General features: G+C 42.9%; 1 protein-coding gene across 2 annotated transcripts in view; it reads right to left on the minus strand.

Moving 5' to 3' along the window:
- Positions 1–5299: 5299 nt before the first annotated feature.
- The window catches only part of CDase (neutral ceramidase), a 40570-nt gene continuing 29649 nt past the window's right edge, over positions 5300–16220 (minus strand). For both annotated transcript variants that reach the window (XM_028175024.2, XM_089731767.1), the window contains 11 exons: positions 15876–16052; positions 13883–14010; positions 13397–13598; positions 12297–12503; positions 11269–11388; positions 10351–10554; positions 9172–9390; positions 8674–8769; positions 8006–8173; positions 7223–7344; positions 5300–6192 (listed from right to left, as the gene is read on the minus strand). In XM_028175024.2, the coding sequence (XP_028030825.2) occupies positions 6015–6192; positions 7223–7344; positions 8006–8173; positions 8674–8769; positions 9172–9390; positions 10351–10554; positions 11269–11388; positions 12297–12503; positions 13397–13598; positions 13883–14010; positions 15876–16052 (1821 nt within the window). In that variant the 3' untranslated portion in view covers positions 5300–6014. The remainder of the gene's footprint in view (positions 6193–7222; positions 7345–8005; positions 8174–8673; positions 8770–9171; positions 9391–10350; positions 10555–11268; positions 11389–12296; positions 12504–13396; positions 13599–13882; positions 14011–15875; positions 16053–16220) is intronic.

Here is a 16220-nt window from a genome sequence, read left to right on the forward strand (position 1 = left end):
ACCATCGCACGTGTGGAACACGAAGTTCATTTCACAAACAAGTGGCTCATATTAAAAAGACCTCTGGATACTGTTCTGTTGAGCGATGCACCGGTGTTCGAATCCTGCAGGCGGGTACCAATTCCGCCGGGTTTTCTAATGAAATACGTACTCAACAAATGTTCACTATAGACTTCCAAGGTGAAGGAATAGCATCGTGTAATAAAAATCAAACCCGCAAAATGATAATTTGGGGAATTACTGGTAGTAGGACACTTGTGAGTCCGCGCGGGTAGGTACCACCACCCTGCCTATTTCTGCCGTGAAGCAGTAATGCGTTCCGGTTTGAAGGGTGGGGCAACCGTTGTAACTATATTTGAGAACTTAGAACTTATATCTCAAAGTGGTGGTACATCTACGCTGTAGATGTCTATGGACTCCAGTAACCACTTAACACTAGGTGAGCTGTGAAGCTCGTCCACTCATCTAAGCAATAAAAAAAAACGAACTGTAGAAAATATCGATCAATTGATTGTATTTTTGTAATGTTGAACACACTAAAGAAGCGTGGGGTCAGTGGCCTTGAGTGATGCGGAAGGGGCGAACTGTTCTTGCCGTACATTACTGGTTCGGATATAACAATGTTTAATTTATTAAATTAAATTGAGGTAGTTATGCATACTAGTGTTCGTTATCGAAAATCAACGATGATCACACTGACCACTGACAGTATTTTCTGTTAATAACATTACTTTTTTTTTTTCCCTACCTATGCTGATAGCCTTGAGAGGCTATGTCAGCTTACCCTAGCTTGTGTAGGTGAGCTCACGGGGCTCAAACCGGAGAGTTGCTAACACTGACCCTAGCAAGAGCAGTGCTTTGCAGAATCTACCACCAGATCGGAAACGCGACCCACTGAGAAGATCCGGCGAGAAACTCAGTGGGCTGTGTCTGTGGGTTAATTCGCTCGTAATTCGACGGGTTCGACGAAGACGGTGACCGGTGCTTGTGGTGCCTAAAAGCACAGTTAATGGATCAGGAGGATCCGTGATGACGTGCTTTGGGCGACGTCGACGGTTTACCATTCGGTCTACAGGATCGGTTATGTAGTTTCCAGCGGCCACGACAAGAGGCTTCTCATGTCGTGCCGTCTTCACGAAGTGGCGCAGCGATGCCGACTGTAGATACTTACTGACGGGGTCGAGCTCCAGGTCATAGTGGAGATCCACGTTCCTCAGGAACCATAGTGCTCCGACGGCTATCCTGCAGAATCGGGATTGTATAACCTGAAGGGGTCTCAAGTTGGTGCGGGCCGCGTGAGCGAACACTACGCTTGCATACGTCATGACGGGGCGTATGCAAGTTGTGTAGAGAGTTACCTTATCACGGAGGGACAGTTTGCTTCGACTACAAAGCATTGGGTAGAGTCGTCCTAGTATAAGAGTGATTCTCCGAACCCTAAATTTTCGATATCTTGAGGTTTATTTTTGTAACTAACTGACAAATCAGTCTGCAATTAATTTTAAAACATACCTCAGACTATTGCCTAATGTAATATTTTTTTAATAATATTTATTTAAATATTTCAAAAAAATATTTAAAAGTAGTTCTTCTGATTAATATGGTGTGTCCGTAACCCAGTTTCTTGAACATTAGTAACAATAACATTATTTCTTATTCATAAATTGATGTGAATTATAATTATTACGAAAGAATATTAGTTTTTTATTTATTTATTAATACTTATTGTACACAAAAAAGAAAATACAATAAAAACAAATTTAAAGAATGTCTAAATACTATGTACAAAGGCGAGCTTATTAAAGAAGAGCTTAAAGAATATTAGTTGTTTTACACCAAAAAAAATGGTACTAATATTTACGATGGTTTATTTATAAATAAAAAAATAATGAGTGTCCGGCACAAAAGTCTGATTCATATTCCCGCGCTTCACTCGAACGTACCCAGCTAAATACGAAACATCAAGCGACCCCTCCCCGCGCTGGCGGTAGCCAGAGTCTCGGCTAACGTGGTCGCGACGTGACTTGTGGCTGGTTCGTGTCGTCGCGGAGATATAAAGGTAAATATCTGATTCATATAGCCTTGGTACACCTGTGTTTCTGATTAGTATGTTCGTTTTTATAATTAAGGTAAATGGTTTTCAAACTTGAATCTGCGGGAAATATAATGCCATCGGGGAACAGAAACCTATGTATAAATAACAATACTTAATTGCATACGTGTGATGATTTATCGATGTTAATGTGCAAAATTCTGATTGATATGTGTCTGATTCATAAGGTAAAAATACCATATTAATCAGAATGTCACACATATTGTTAATGAAACGTTACATTAGCGGCACATCACGCCTGTAACAAGTCATTTCGTATGAACCTAATGTTATTTACATGTCTAAAAACAGTAGCTGTAAATTTCGCAGCAGTCCTAATAACTTCAAATATTGTGATAATTGATATTGTCAAGTGCCATATCATGCTGTGATTGACTAGATTTAGATGTTATGATAAGTATCGTGTGCATTTACTGTGATTTTAATAAGTAATTGACTGATTTTTCTAACTAGAATTTCATTTCTATCCCTAATTCTGATTCATATGGCCCCAAAAATTTTAAAGTTAATTATCTCGGAAAACATTTTATCAAAAAGTGTGCCTTTTTCAGACATTGTATCTTAGGTTATCATCTTTCGTAAAAATATGTTTTATAAGCTTAAATGTGAAAAAAAATTTAGCCCATATGAATCAGACAAATAACGCAATTTCAGAGAATCACTCATAAACGTGGCACGGTCGCGTACCGTTTTAATGTGGGGACGGAATGTCATCCCTCTGTCGAGGGTGACGCCTAGGTATTTGACCTTCGAGTATGCCCACGGTATGGGCTGGCCAAAGAGAGTGATGGGGCTAACGGCGGAGGTGTTTGCGCGCCTATTAAGGAGTGGGATGCTCGAAGTGGTATTCGGAGGGCGATCCCTTTTGAAGAGCACCGCTGTGCTTTTCGTGGGGTTGATGTCGATTCACCACTTCCGGAACCACTGTCCCATGATGGCTACTGCGATCTGGAGTCGCCGATGAAGCAACGACATCTTCCTACACGAGTAGTAGATAGCCGTGTCATCGGCAAAGAGCGCTAGATGGGTCTCCGGAGACCGGGGTATATCATTGATATACAAACTAAATAATAACGGGGAGAGCGCGGAGCCTTGCGGTATTCCGGCAGTCAGATGACGGGGACGAGAGCGAGTTCCCTCTACTCCATATCGAAATGAACGGTTCGACAAGAAGTCTCGTATGATGAGCACGAGTCTGTCTGGCACTCAAATGTTGTACAGTTTGTAGATCAAACCGTTGTGCCAGACTTTGTCGAACGCCTTCGCGACATCGAAGAAGAGGGCGCCGGTCGGGATTTGTTTACGCCTATTTAGCCCTATTAAGATGTGCTCCGTGAGGCAGTGCACTTGTTGTACGCACGAGTGTTTAGCGCGGAATCCGAACTGCTCGTCTATGAGAATTTTATTCGCGGTAACGAAGTCCCAGAGGCGTTTCCGTTCGTAAATTTTGCCTATCCCTGGGAGGAGACTAATCGGACGGTAACTAGCGGTTTCGTTTTTCGGTTTGCCCGGCTTGTGTATACCGATAACGTCCGCTTCTTTCCACACCGCGGGAAAGATGCAGTGCGTCATAGCGGCATTTAAAATGGTAGCCAACATTGCTATCAGTTGGGCTGGTAAAAGTTTTAGCGTGCAGTTGCGGATGCCGTCGGAGCCGGGTGCTTTCTTTGGTTGGAGGTTGTGGATCGCGTCTCTAACTTCGTCAGTCGTAATGGGAGGTAACGCGTCCGAGACCGGCAGGGAAGCTCTGCGCTCGACCTCCCTGTCGACTAGCTCGGTGTGTTCGGGGTCCGCGTATTGAGTGCTGGCGGTGCACTGCTCTTGCAGTGCATCGGCCAGCAGCTCTGCCTTGTCATCGTCATCGAAAGCCGGTGGTTGGCCTGAAGGGCGTACGAGGGGAGGCATAGTAGCGGTAGTTTCGGATTTGAGAGTCCTAGCTAGTCGCCAGTATGCTTGGTGAGAAGGCTCGAGTTCTTCAAATAACTATCCCAATTCTCATTACGGGCGTCGCTTAGGCGAGATTTGACATCCCGCTGTAGACGACGCATCCGAATCCGGTTTGAATGTGTGGGAAGTCGTAGGCCCGGATTGCCGCGTTTCTAACTCTTAAGAGATTCCTAAGTTCGGGGGACAGTCTGATGCGGTGGAAGCTGTCCTCCACATCGACTTCTTTGGAAGATCTTATGATTGCGGAAGAGATGTGATCCTTAATGATGTTTATGGATTCGACTGTGTCCTCGGGGGATGGAGTTGAATCCGGGCCGCAGGGGAGGATTGGTGGAGCGGCATCCGCTAAGCACGTGCCCAGCTTCTTCCAATCCACCATGGTCCTCGTAACTGTGACTGGGTTGTGGGGGCGACCGAGCTGCATAACGACAGGTCAGTGGTCTGAGTCGAGTTCTGACATTGCTTCGATGAAACACAAACGCAAAGATTTACGTTCCTAAGCAGTGCCAGGTCTATAGTGCTCGGACGGAGCGCGATGTTATACGGATAACATGTTGGAGTTGGAGGGCCGACTATTTCGAAGGTAAGGTTGACTATAAACGCGTCGAGACGCCTACCATTTAAATTTGTACGGTGGCAGTTCCACCTAGTGTGGTGACAATTTAAATCGCCTGCCAGGATGACAGAGTCTCCCATGCCGAACAGTGACTCGATGTCACTGCTCAGGAAAGGCTTGTAACATTACTTTCCGCCTGTAGCTATTTATAAAACAAATTAATTCGGTTGACAGTCCTAGCGTATATATTCACCTAGTACGAATAATCCTTCCAATCAATCAATCGAACAAATGATTATAATGGTCAATGGTACTTTCTGTCCATTTTTTTTTATTGCTTTGATGGGTGGACGAGCTCACAGCCCACCTGGTGTTAAGTGGTTACTGGAGCCCACAGACATCTACGACGTAAATGCGTCAGCCACCTTGAGATATCAGTTCTAAGGTCTCAGTATAGTTACAACGGTTGCCCCGCTCTTCAAATCGAAAAGCATTACTGCTTCACGGCAGAAATAGACGGGGTGGTGGTAACTACCCGCGCGGACTCACAACAGGTCCTACCACCAGTAAACAAGTTCTTAGTAATCACACATTCACCAGCACTTCTGTGTGGTATAAAGTATTTGATAATGCAAATTTTTATTTCGAATAACTTTCAGGTCACAAAGAAATTAAAACAAAAGTAAGATATATTTATTTAATTCACAAATACAAGTTTGCGTTGGCACAAGAAACAGGCGTTCGGTATAAAAATACTCTAAATTATTATAATACAAAATAACAACATGATTCAAGAGCGTGTTGTATGTAAATCTATTAATAATAATAAAATATTTTCAATTGTAATATCCTTTTTAATGTACTCATTATGAAATTTGAACTTAAAGTTTATCATTAGCAAATTGGGGGCCCTATTAACATTTACAAGAATAATACATTTTTACAAAGGACAACTATTTTTAGTCTTTGGTAATTTTTTGCAAAGAATTTTATTTTGTATATAGTTAATTAATTATAGGCGTAATTATATACGTATTACGTGTAAGACTAGTATCAAAATTGGCCTATGAAATAATTGAAACTAAATCTATATCATTAAACCTTAATTTAACCCTTATAGTATTGTTTGTTTTATTTGAATTAAAAATAAAGAATAAACTATACACAATTAAATTAAAATTTGAAAATGACCTTAAATTACATTATAATTAAAAGTTCAGTGCAACGTAATCTCATTCAACAACAAAAATATTGTTGGACACGATTACATTTCAATTGACCTCGAAATCGAATGACAAATATGTTTACAAAAGAAGATTATTTACATTTTCATTTCAAATTTGACAAAGAGAACATTAAATATTATTTGTGACCTCATAATAAAAAAAAAAAACACATTTAAGAGACCTTGAAACTATCAGTGAAGCCGTGGTATGGGTATATTCCACCCAAAACGTACTTGTAGTTACCGTAGTGGTGGATCCGATATGTACCAGGGGAAGTCCCGGGGGGTATCTCCCATTCGAGTTCCACGTGACTCGTTCCCAAGACTTTGGAGTCACGGTGCCAGGTGAATCTGGTTATCAAATGGTGCAATTTTACTTCAAGCTTACATCATGCGCCGGGTTATGGTGGTAGTTTCCACGTAGAGAAGGTCATGCGTCATTAAAAAAGAACGTGAGTGACCTTGACTCCTCAAGGAGAAGGCGGCTGGTGTAAGCGTGTAATACGATCGTTGTTTAATATTCTAAGTCTTAAGAATACGATGGTACTCGCTCCCTTCCAACTGGAGTGCGTGAGGACTTAGCGGCAGAAATAGGTAGGTAGATAGAAACGTGGTACAGTTTTTTATTTTTTTTTATTGCTTAAATGGTTGGACGAGCTCACAGCCCATCTGGTTTTAAGTGGTTACTGGAGCCCATAGACATCTACAACGTAAATGCGTCACCCACCTTGAGATATAAGTCCTAATGTCTCAGTACTGGTAGCTTTTGTGAGTCTGCACGGGTAGTTACCACCACCCCACCTATTTCTGTCGTGAGGCAGTAATGCCTTTCGGTTTCAAGGGTGGGGCAGTCGTTGTAACTATATGTCTATGGGCTCCGACGGTTCCTTATAATTTTTTTTTATAATTTATTTATTTCTCTCTTAAAGGTACAGTACAATTACAAATGGAAATTAACCTTATAATTTTTTTTGTAAGCCTTTCAAAGATCTGAAATCTGTACTAGGTTCAAAGACATGTATTACTGATCTCCAGGCTCCTCCTTCTTAAGATAGATTAGGTTAGGTTAAGTCGTGAACAGATGCTGGACTAGTGTTGAGAGATCATTAGGTGTTATCATTTAAGGTCATTATGCGTGTGTGTGCGCGTCCGTGTGTGTGTGCGCGCGCGTCCGTGTGTGTGTGTGTGTGTGTGTGTGTGTGTGTGTGTGTGAGTGTGAGTGTGAGTGTGTGTGTGTGTGTGAGTGTGTGTGTGTGTGTGTGTGTGTGTGTGCGTGTGTGTGTGTGTGTGTCAGTGTGTGTTTGACTAGTGTCCTTGACTCGGAGCTGCGCGATTCGTCTGTTACATTAGGGGGCATTAAAGATAATTGAGTGGAACCTACTTGGTCTCCCAATCCGCATCAGTCGCGATGACGGTCCAGGCGTCATCGATCTCCGATTCGAGTTTCTCCACGGCCATGTACCAGCGGCCGTGGCGGACGCTGTTCCGTGGGTGCCCCGACACCTGGTCAGCGAACTTGGACTAGTTTGTTAATTCCTTACTTTATTTTTTTATAGGACCCACCGGATGGTGAGTGGTTACCGTCGCCCATGGACTTCAGCGATGCCAGGGGCAGAGCCAAGCCGCTGCCTACTGTTAAGTACTCTCCACAAGCCCCGTTTGAAGAAGGACATGTCATTGCGCTCGAAAAACACCGTCGAGGGGAGCTCATTCCAAAGCCGGATGGTACGTGCCAAAAACTTACTGGTGGTAGGACTTCTTGTGAGTCCGTGCGAGTACCACCGCCCTACATATTTCTGCCGTGAAGCAGTAATGCATTTCGGTTTGATGGATGGGGCAGCCGTTGTAACTATACTTGAGACCTTACAAGTTATATCTCAAGGTGGATGGCGCATTTACGTTGTAGATGTCTATGGGCTCCAGTAACCACTTAGCACCAGGTGAGCTGTGAAATCGTCCACCCATCTAAGCAATAAAAAAAAGATCTCTGGAAACACACTGTGGATGACCGCAGTGGCTCCAGGTAGTATGGATGAATTCTACTCCGGTGGCGGGCGGTGCGATGGTAAAAACGAGATGCCGGTATCATCTCGAACAATTCCTCAGAGTGGTCAAATTTAACACAACTGTCGAAGCTATATTATTTAATGTGGACTGCACTTACAAAAGAGACTACCACGACGTCTCCGTAGCTGTAGCTGGACTGCGGCTGCTGCACGCAGTCTCCAAACTCCTTCCCCCAGGGGGCGGAGTCCCACAGCACGGGGGGCACCAGGGTGATCAGCTGGCCGCTCAAGTCAGGAGGGTCCGGACCAGACTCGGGGGTTTTATTCTGAAATACATCAAGACTATTAATGAAACGTAAGATTCACAATATTAATGTCTTCATTTCGCAACTCATTCGTTCGCTTCTCATCCAACACACACGTATTCTAAAATTACAAAGCCCTTTCTCGCCCGGTTACGCTGACATAAGCTCTCAAGGCTCTCAGCTTAGGTAGCTCTCTTAGCTTTTCCCGCAAAATTATAATTTGCGTAATTACTGGCGATAGGACCTCTTGTGAGTTCGCGCGGGTAGGTACCACCGCCCTGCGTATTTCTGCCGTGAAGCAGTAATGCGTTTCGGTTTGAAGGGGTGGGCAGCCGTTGTAACTATACTTGAGACCTTAGAACTTATATCGCAAGGTGGGTGGCGCATTTACGTTGTGGATGGGCTCCAGTAACCACTTAACACCAGGTGGGCTGTGAGCTCATCCACCCATCTAAGCTATAAAAAAAGGTAGGAAAAAGCCCTTTGTATTAATGAAATTCTGGTCTTCGTTGATCCTTTACCTCGAGCAGAGCCTCGGTGAGTTCAAGGTATTTGTTCAGGTAGATGTCCAATGTGTGGGGTCCGTAGATGGTTGAAGCCGCTTCGTATCTTTGCACCTATAATTTCAGGACACAATAATTAATATACAACAACGGATATTGTGTTGAACAGTTGCACGAAAAAACCACAGGGGGACCTGAGATTGAAATGTACTCGATGTAAATATTTTCTTATATAATAATAAAAATAACTGGGAACAAATCACGCACGGTCTTACGACCCCAATTTAGGGTTTCCTGTGTTATCTGTGCCAGAGACTGACATACATACATATACTTATATATATATATATATATATAGATAATAAACAGATAATAAGCCTGTTTACCACACAACGTTTTGCCCGATTTGGGAATCGAACCGACGACCCTTGACGCAGTAGTCGGAGCCGCTTACTAATGCACCACCGAGTCAGTCTAAGCACTAAACGTGATCTCAAACAAAACACTACGACCAACCTGGTACTCCTCAGGGGTAGCCACGTAGTCCGAGTATATGTTGGAGAGGCCGGCTATGACGACCCGGTTAGGTCGTGGGGCGGTCTTGGAGATGATGTTCCGCAATCTCCTCCCGGACATGGTGGTGAACTCCCCGGGGACGGCCGCCAAGTACAACGAGCCGATCCTGGCGACCGCGCAGGACACCACCCGGGGCTGCCACTCGTAAGGGAACTTAGCCTGGAAAAAGAAAGGGTCACTTTTTTGATTTCAAAATTCGACCTCAATCGGTATTTCGCGCTTAATGAGTTCTTTATTGGTTCGTTCATCCCAAGCAACGAAATTAGATATTGTATACAAAGAATTATCTCTTTTGTTTGCTTATTGACAATTAAAAAAAATGAAAAATGAAAATCACTTGTCAAACAGACGAGAAAATGATACCTAATTGGTTTTTTATGGTTAAAGGAGTACTGCTTGCCCGGAGGCCTTTCTAGTTTCACCAGGACAGATGGGTGCGCATGGGCTCAGCCAGGAGGGGTGGAATTTGCTAACAGCTGCCCGAGCGCCTCCGAAGGAGACCTAACAACTCAAGAACAACTGCTTCGCGAATGAGTCTACTACCGGATCGGAATCGCAACCCGCTGAGAAAATTCGGCGAGAAACTCAGCAGGCTGATTGTCAGGTTAGGTTGCACGTCAAACTCTTTGCAGAGTTCGAAGGGTACGGTTATCGGAATCCCTAAGCCTGCTCCTAGTGTTAGAGCTAAACTCATCTAATGCAAGGGTTACTGGGTCTGATGGATCCGTAATAACATGTCTAGGACGTCGACGGTGGGACGTCGACGGTGACTGGCTCCGGCGCGATCAGGATTCGGGGCGTAGTCAGCGGTTGCAACGATAAGGCGATTATCATGACGCATAACCTTATCTAAATAGATTTAATTGGTTATATGAATGCAGGCAGCATTGGAGGAAGCTGGTGCAAAAACTGGACCAAGGTGGTCACGACCCTCAGTAATGAGGAAACGACAGAGAAGAAGAAGAAGAATTGGTTATAATAATATGTCTTTGTTCATTTAAGATAGGATTTATGAATAATTAATTCAATGTCAAAATGTTGTACGTTGAAAAGTTAGGTGTTTACGATATCACGAACAAAAAGGTCATTCACGGCACTCTACGCCTCAAAGTCACGTACCCTTCCGGTGGCCAGCAGGATGGGCTTCGGAGCTTGGCACTGTACATCGTCCTCCGTCGGCTCGGCTATGAAGTCCCTCACGGCGTTCCAGAGAGGGTTAGATGTTTTAGTTCCCTGTTTGAAGTCAAACGCCCCTGGCCCGTCAGTGGTCCCTGCTGCGAAACTATACCCCATGGCCGGGAGACAGCCCTTCACTTTTACACTCTGGAATTTAGAGAATAATATATGTAATGATGCTCTCGAAATGTGGTGCCGGAGAAGAACGCTGCAAATATCGTAGAGAGTTCAGAACGAGTCAGTCAATTCTACAGGAACTCGGTATCAAGCAGTGACTATCCATCCATCGTTCAGGGTCGCATTCTCACTTTCTTCGGACGTGTTTCGCGACGGTGTGACGACTCGGTTGCACCTTGTGGTGTTATGATAGAGGGTACAAAACCGCGTAGCGTAGCGTTAAGCGGTGCCGTCAACGAGTGTACAAGAAGGGCCGCGGTAGGCGAGGAATAGCGACGTCTGGTGAAGCGCGCCACCACCCGAAATTGTGACCACGACCACTCTGCCAAGAGTGCATACGACTGAGAAGAATCACTAAAGCATAACAACACACACGAACGGCTGCAAGCTGAGCCTCAATCCTAAGTGTGGGAAACCGCCGATTAAAATTCACAAAATCTTTCCTAATTGACTAAAATTAGGTAAGAATATGCTTCTATATGTGTGCATATTCAATAATGGTTAAATGAGGAGGAAACAGCAGTAGAAGCTTGAAGAGGCTGAGTTGCGTGTGCATTTTATGAATAGCAGAACTGTCTGTATTAATGAGAGTCCTTCAACCTCTTAAATTTGCGCGATCTCTCTCCTATGGTACCTATTCACAAAAAGTATTTCATTGTCCTACATAACAAACAAATCACTTACAATGTTAAATGTTTCTGTCACAGGATCGAATGGGTGGACTTCTTCATCTGGCATCTTGACGTATTGGTGGGCCACGGCCACTGTGCCAGTTATATCTTCCCCGGGCTGTCTGAGAACTTTCTAGAAACAACGCAGGCTTATTAACGATTTCTTATTAAGGATTTCCATATTTGTTTACTAACGCAAATAAATGAACAACTGCTACTAAGTGGAACTGCTACTATTATGGTGACTAACATAAAATACAACTTCATGTAGTGTTTTCTTAGGTTATTTAGTTATCTTCTGTCCTGGTGAAGTGAAGTGCTCCATGTCGAACGCTAAGACATCCGCTGGCCCAACGGCATTGAGATTTTATCTTGATACTTTATAAAGAGAGGCGTCATTCGTACATTGTCCAGTGGTTATTGGAAACCATCTATGGCTATCAACGGCCGAAATGCTCTAAGGAATTGTTTGAGATGATACCATTATCTCGTTTTTACCATCGCACCGCCCGCCCGGAGTAGAGTTCATCCATACTACCTGGAGCCACTGCGTTCATCCACAGTGTGCTTCCAGAGATCTTTTTTGCCACGTGGCACGTACCATCCGGCTTTGGAATGAGCTTCCCTCCACGGTGAGAAACGCAGCGCTATGACATGTCCTTCTTCGAGGCTTGTGGAGAGTATTAAGCGGAAAGCTTGGCTCTAGCCCTGGCATTGCTGAAGTCCGTGAGCGACGATAACCACTCACCATAAGGTAGGCCATATGCTCGTCTGCCTTTTTTTATTGCTTAGATGGGTGGACGAGCTCACAGCCTAACTGGTGTTAAGTGGTTACTGGAGCCCATAGACGTCTACAACGCAAATGCGCCACCCACCTTGAGATCTAAGTTCTAAGGTCTCAAGTATAATTACAACGGTTGCTCCACCCTTCAAACCGAAACGCATTACTGCTTCACGGCAGAAATAGGCAGGGTGGTGGTACCTACCCGCGCGGACTCACAAGAGGTCCTACCACCTACACTAATAGAAAGTAATTCTCACCATGGCTGTTTCGAATAGTTTGGTAGCGATGATCCTAGTGCTGTCGAACATATCCCTACCGGGGCCGGAAGCGAAGCAGCGCTCCTTGTTCCCGCATAACTGCTCTTGCTGGTCGCACGGCCGGCCGCTCCGCTCGCAGCGCGGGCCGCGCGTGTTGGGGGACACGTCGCCGAGGTTCGTTGACCCGAACGCGCAGACTATTGCGCCCTGAGTGTCGGCGAACGTTTATGTGGATGATACGATAGTGGCCAGTGTGCTTAGTGCGAGCTTTTTAACGTTCTCGATAGCGTAAAAGTTAACTCTAATTTGTATAGAGTTGGAATGTTTGGATACCACAGTCTACGATGCCATACACACCGCCGCGAACAGAGGAAGATGGCGAAACATCATCCAGAGCAGGATAATAAAAGGAGATGGTCACAGCCCTCAGACGTGAGGAATAAGACTCAGGGAGGAGGGAGGAGGAACGTTTGCCCACGTTTGCCGCTAGGGGCGCTGTTCCAACTGCATAGAGTTAACTTTTACGGTATCGAGAACGTTAAAAAACTCGCACTAAGCACTCTGAGCTCGTCCAAATTGTCTTAGAAACAAACGCGACTAATTTCGATTCACAACTATAAGTCAAATCTATGATTGAATGTATTACTATTCAATTAGGTATTGCACGGTTTTGTGTAAATCTAACAGGAATCAATGTTTATCCATTGAATTACGACCTTAATCACTGATAGTTCAAGATTTTATTTTTTATTTATTTTATTCAATATTTTCTCTATTGTTTTGTTATCGACATTAAAAAAAAAAATAGTTACAAAATCAATTGTACGTAGATGACATTCGGCATCATATAATAATACGTTAAGTAAAGCTCATGAGTGGCTGACTACTAAACGAAAGAAAAGAAAGTGATGTTGAAAATTGTTGAAAAACAAACAAAAAAATTATATTGAATATTTTATCATTGATAATTAATATAACATATGAGTACCATTTACCGACAGACTCTTTAGAAGAGTCTCCAGCGCAACAGCCCTCAATATTATAATTTAAAGTACTTGATCCTGATGTTAACCAAACAACATAGAGCACTATCAACTCACTTTCCCCGGTAACGTATTGTTCCCATTCAGAGCCTTCTCCATGAGTATCGAAGCGTATCCGACGTTGTCCGAGGACACCAGCCTATTGGTGTTGTTCATGCTGGTCGGGTGGACGGCGAACCAGTTGATCACGCCGATGACATCGCCCGTCGTTGCAAGGAATCTCACTTGAGACAAGGTCTTATCCACGTCGTATTTATATCTGAAAATTGACAAAAAAAGTTCACTTCAATGATACTTCGTAAGGTTGTCCAGCTAGTTGTTTTCCAGGCTGGTTCGTTCGTTACTGGTGGTAGGACCTCTTGAGAGCCCGCGCGGGTAGCAACCACTACCCTGACTATTTGTTCCGTGAAGCAGTAATGCGTTTCCGTTTGAAGGGTGGGGCAGCCGTTGTAGGTATCTATGGGCTCCAGTAACCACTTAACACCAGGTGGGCTGTGAGCTCTGCCACCAATCTAAGGGATTAAAAAAAATAACAAAACTAACTTTGATCTTTCTTCTGCCGGATTGTTCAAGTATGATTTCGGAGATCTGTTGATATTCGCATCTAGAAGTTCAGCCTCGCCGTATTTTATAAGAGCCGACGTCAGCCTGCTGTGAGCTATTACTATGCTCTGAAAAATGAACATTCCCACATAACAACACCTTTGGCCTCACATGATAAAAATTTGCCCTTATGGCCATTTTTAAAAGAGAATTGAGAAAATCGGGCAAGCCTGCCGCCAAACTGGAAAGGATTAACGTAGACTTAACTAACAATTAAAAAAAAAAACTCCACATCAGAATCACAAGGCCGAATCAAACTATTACATGCAACAGCTTTAGAGGAATTTGTATGTGATTTTCTGTTATTTTCTTGAAACCTGTAAACAATAATAAGATTTCAAATTGAAAGACGAAAACAATTGACATCCGACCTAATGACTCTACGTCTAAAAAGGCATGTTGCATGTTCATGAGGGCGCACTTCAGAAGACTTTTATTGCAGATTAAAGAGTATTTCCTCTATTCATATGTGAAGATGGTGACACCGAAACCTGGCAATCGTGATTAATAGAAACGATGCTGTATGGCGTAATATTTTTATCTCGGCATCGATCGAAATCGATTTCATAAGTCATTTAAGCATTGCGACCGATTCACGTGACCATATAACCTTCAACGTTTGTTTTCTCGCTAAAACAATAGCTATTGACCTTTTTTTTATTTTCTTGATTTAAAGCCATTTCAAGGAATAGACTAGCTCGCTGCTGTTATGTTTAACGTTTTTTTGTCCTAAAATGTCCTTGTGATTGGCTCTATTGAAACAGATGCTTTAGCCTATATTTTTATTTACTCTGTGTACCAACCATTCAATGTCATATGTCAATGTTGTTTTGATTAATTAATGACCTTGAAATCTAAAAGGAAACGCCATAAACCTAAGAGATAGATAGATAGATAACATTTTTCTAATTTGAACTCAAAACATGAAGGTAGCCATGACTTGATCACTGTTAAAGTTTATATTCTTATTTATCGATACGGTCTGTAAGTATTTAATTTGTAGAAAAAACATTTTTTTTAATGAAATACATTGACATTGGCGAAATAAGGGCCATGTCACACAATAAAAAAAAAAGCAACGATTTCACTTTCTTTATGCCAATGATGATGTCGTCACCTTGAAAGGTGATGACGTTTTCAATTAATTGTTAAAAATAAGTACACTGAATATTTAAATTCGTTTCTTAAATCGTTCTATGTTTTCAAAAGAAAATTGTAAAGCGGAACGTATTTTTCCTTTAATTAAAGCCCAGTTATTCGGCCATGATTATTTTTCAAATTACCGAGAAACGTCGATTTGTTCGTTCCTCTAGTTAATTAATGCGTTACCACATATCGCAGATGCGAAACTAGTTTTATTTTATACGTAACTTAATGAGTATTGGACCAGTGACCTGGAGTATAGGGCATAAGCATTACTAATCTGCCTATTTTTGTCGCAAAGCTGTCTTTTCATCGGTTTAAAAGAAAGGTACAGCAGTTACTCTGGGTAGGTGGTAATGCCCAACGGTTCATTGAATAATAAGTAGAATATAAGCTTGTCTATTCACGCAATTTATTAAAGGTATTCAGACTTGCTCGCACTGGCAACTGTTAAGAATGTACTGACAATGTAAATGATACATGAGGCTCCAAATTTTTCTCGTATTTTATTTTGTTGCTCCGATAGATGGACAAGCTCACGACCCATCTGCTGTTAAGTAGTTACCAGAGCCCATAGACATCAACAACGTTAATGCCGCCACCCAGCTTGAGATATGAGTTCTAAAGTCTCAGTTTTACAGTACAACGGCTACAACCCTTCAAACCGAAACATAGCTTCTTCACGGCAGAAATAGGCAGGGTGGTGGTACCTACCCGTGCAGACTCACAAGACATTCTATCACCAGTAGTCTGTTAAAATATAAAGCTATAATTATAATTTTCAACTCACCTTATAAATTCCAAGGACATAAGCTATGTACGTCTCCTTCACGAATCCAAGAATGGGTAGATCGAAGAGGAAATCCATTAGGAATCCTCCAGGAGTGGAGTGAGTGTGGGTGCCGCTGATGATCACATTATCCTCGTTGTAGATTACGCCAAAGCGCTTCTGCAGCCGTCTTATTACCTAATGCAAAATCATTGCTTATATTGCCTTTTTAAAATAGATATATAGAGAAAGAAAGAAAGAGAGAGAGAGAGATTTTTTTTATTGCCCTTATGGGTAAGGCCGCCAAAAAAGTAACCATTTTGATGGATGACTCCGCGTCCGGCATCTTTTTTAGAATAAATACAA

Source organism: Bombyx mandarina, chromosome 12 (genome assembly GCF_030267445.1).
Source record: "Bombyx mandarina strain Sakado chromosome 12, ASM3026744v2".
Taxonomy (NCBI): domain Eukaryota; kingdom Metazoa; phylum Arthropoda; class Insecta; order Lepidoptera; family Bombycidae; genus Bombyx; species Bombyx mandarina.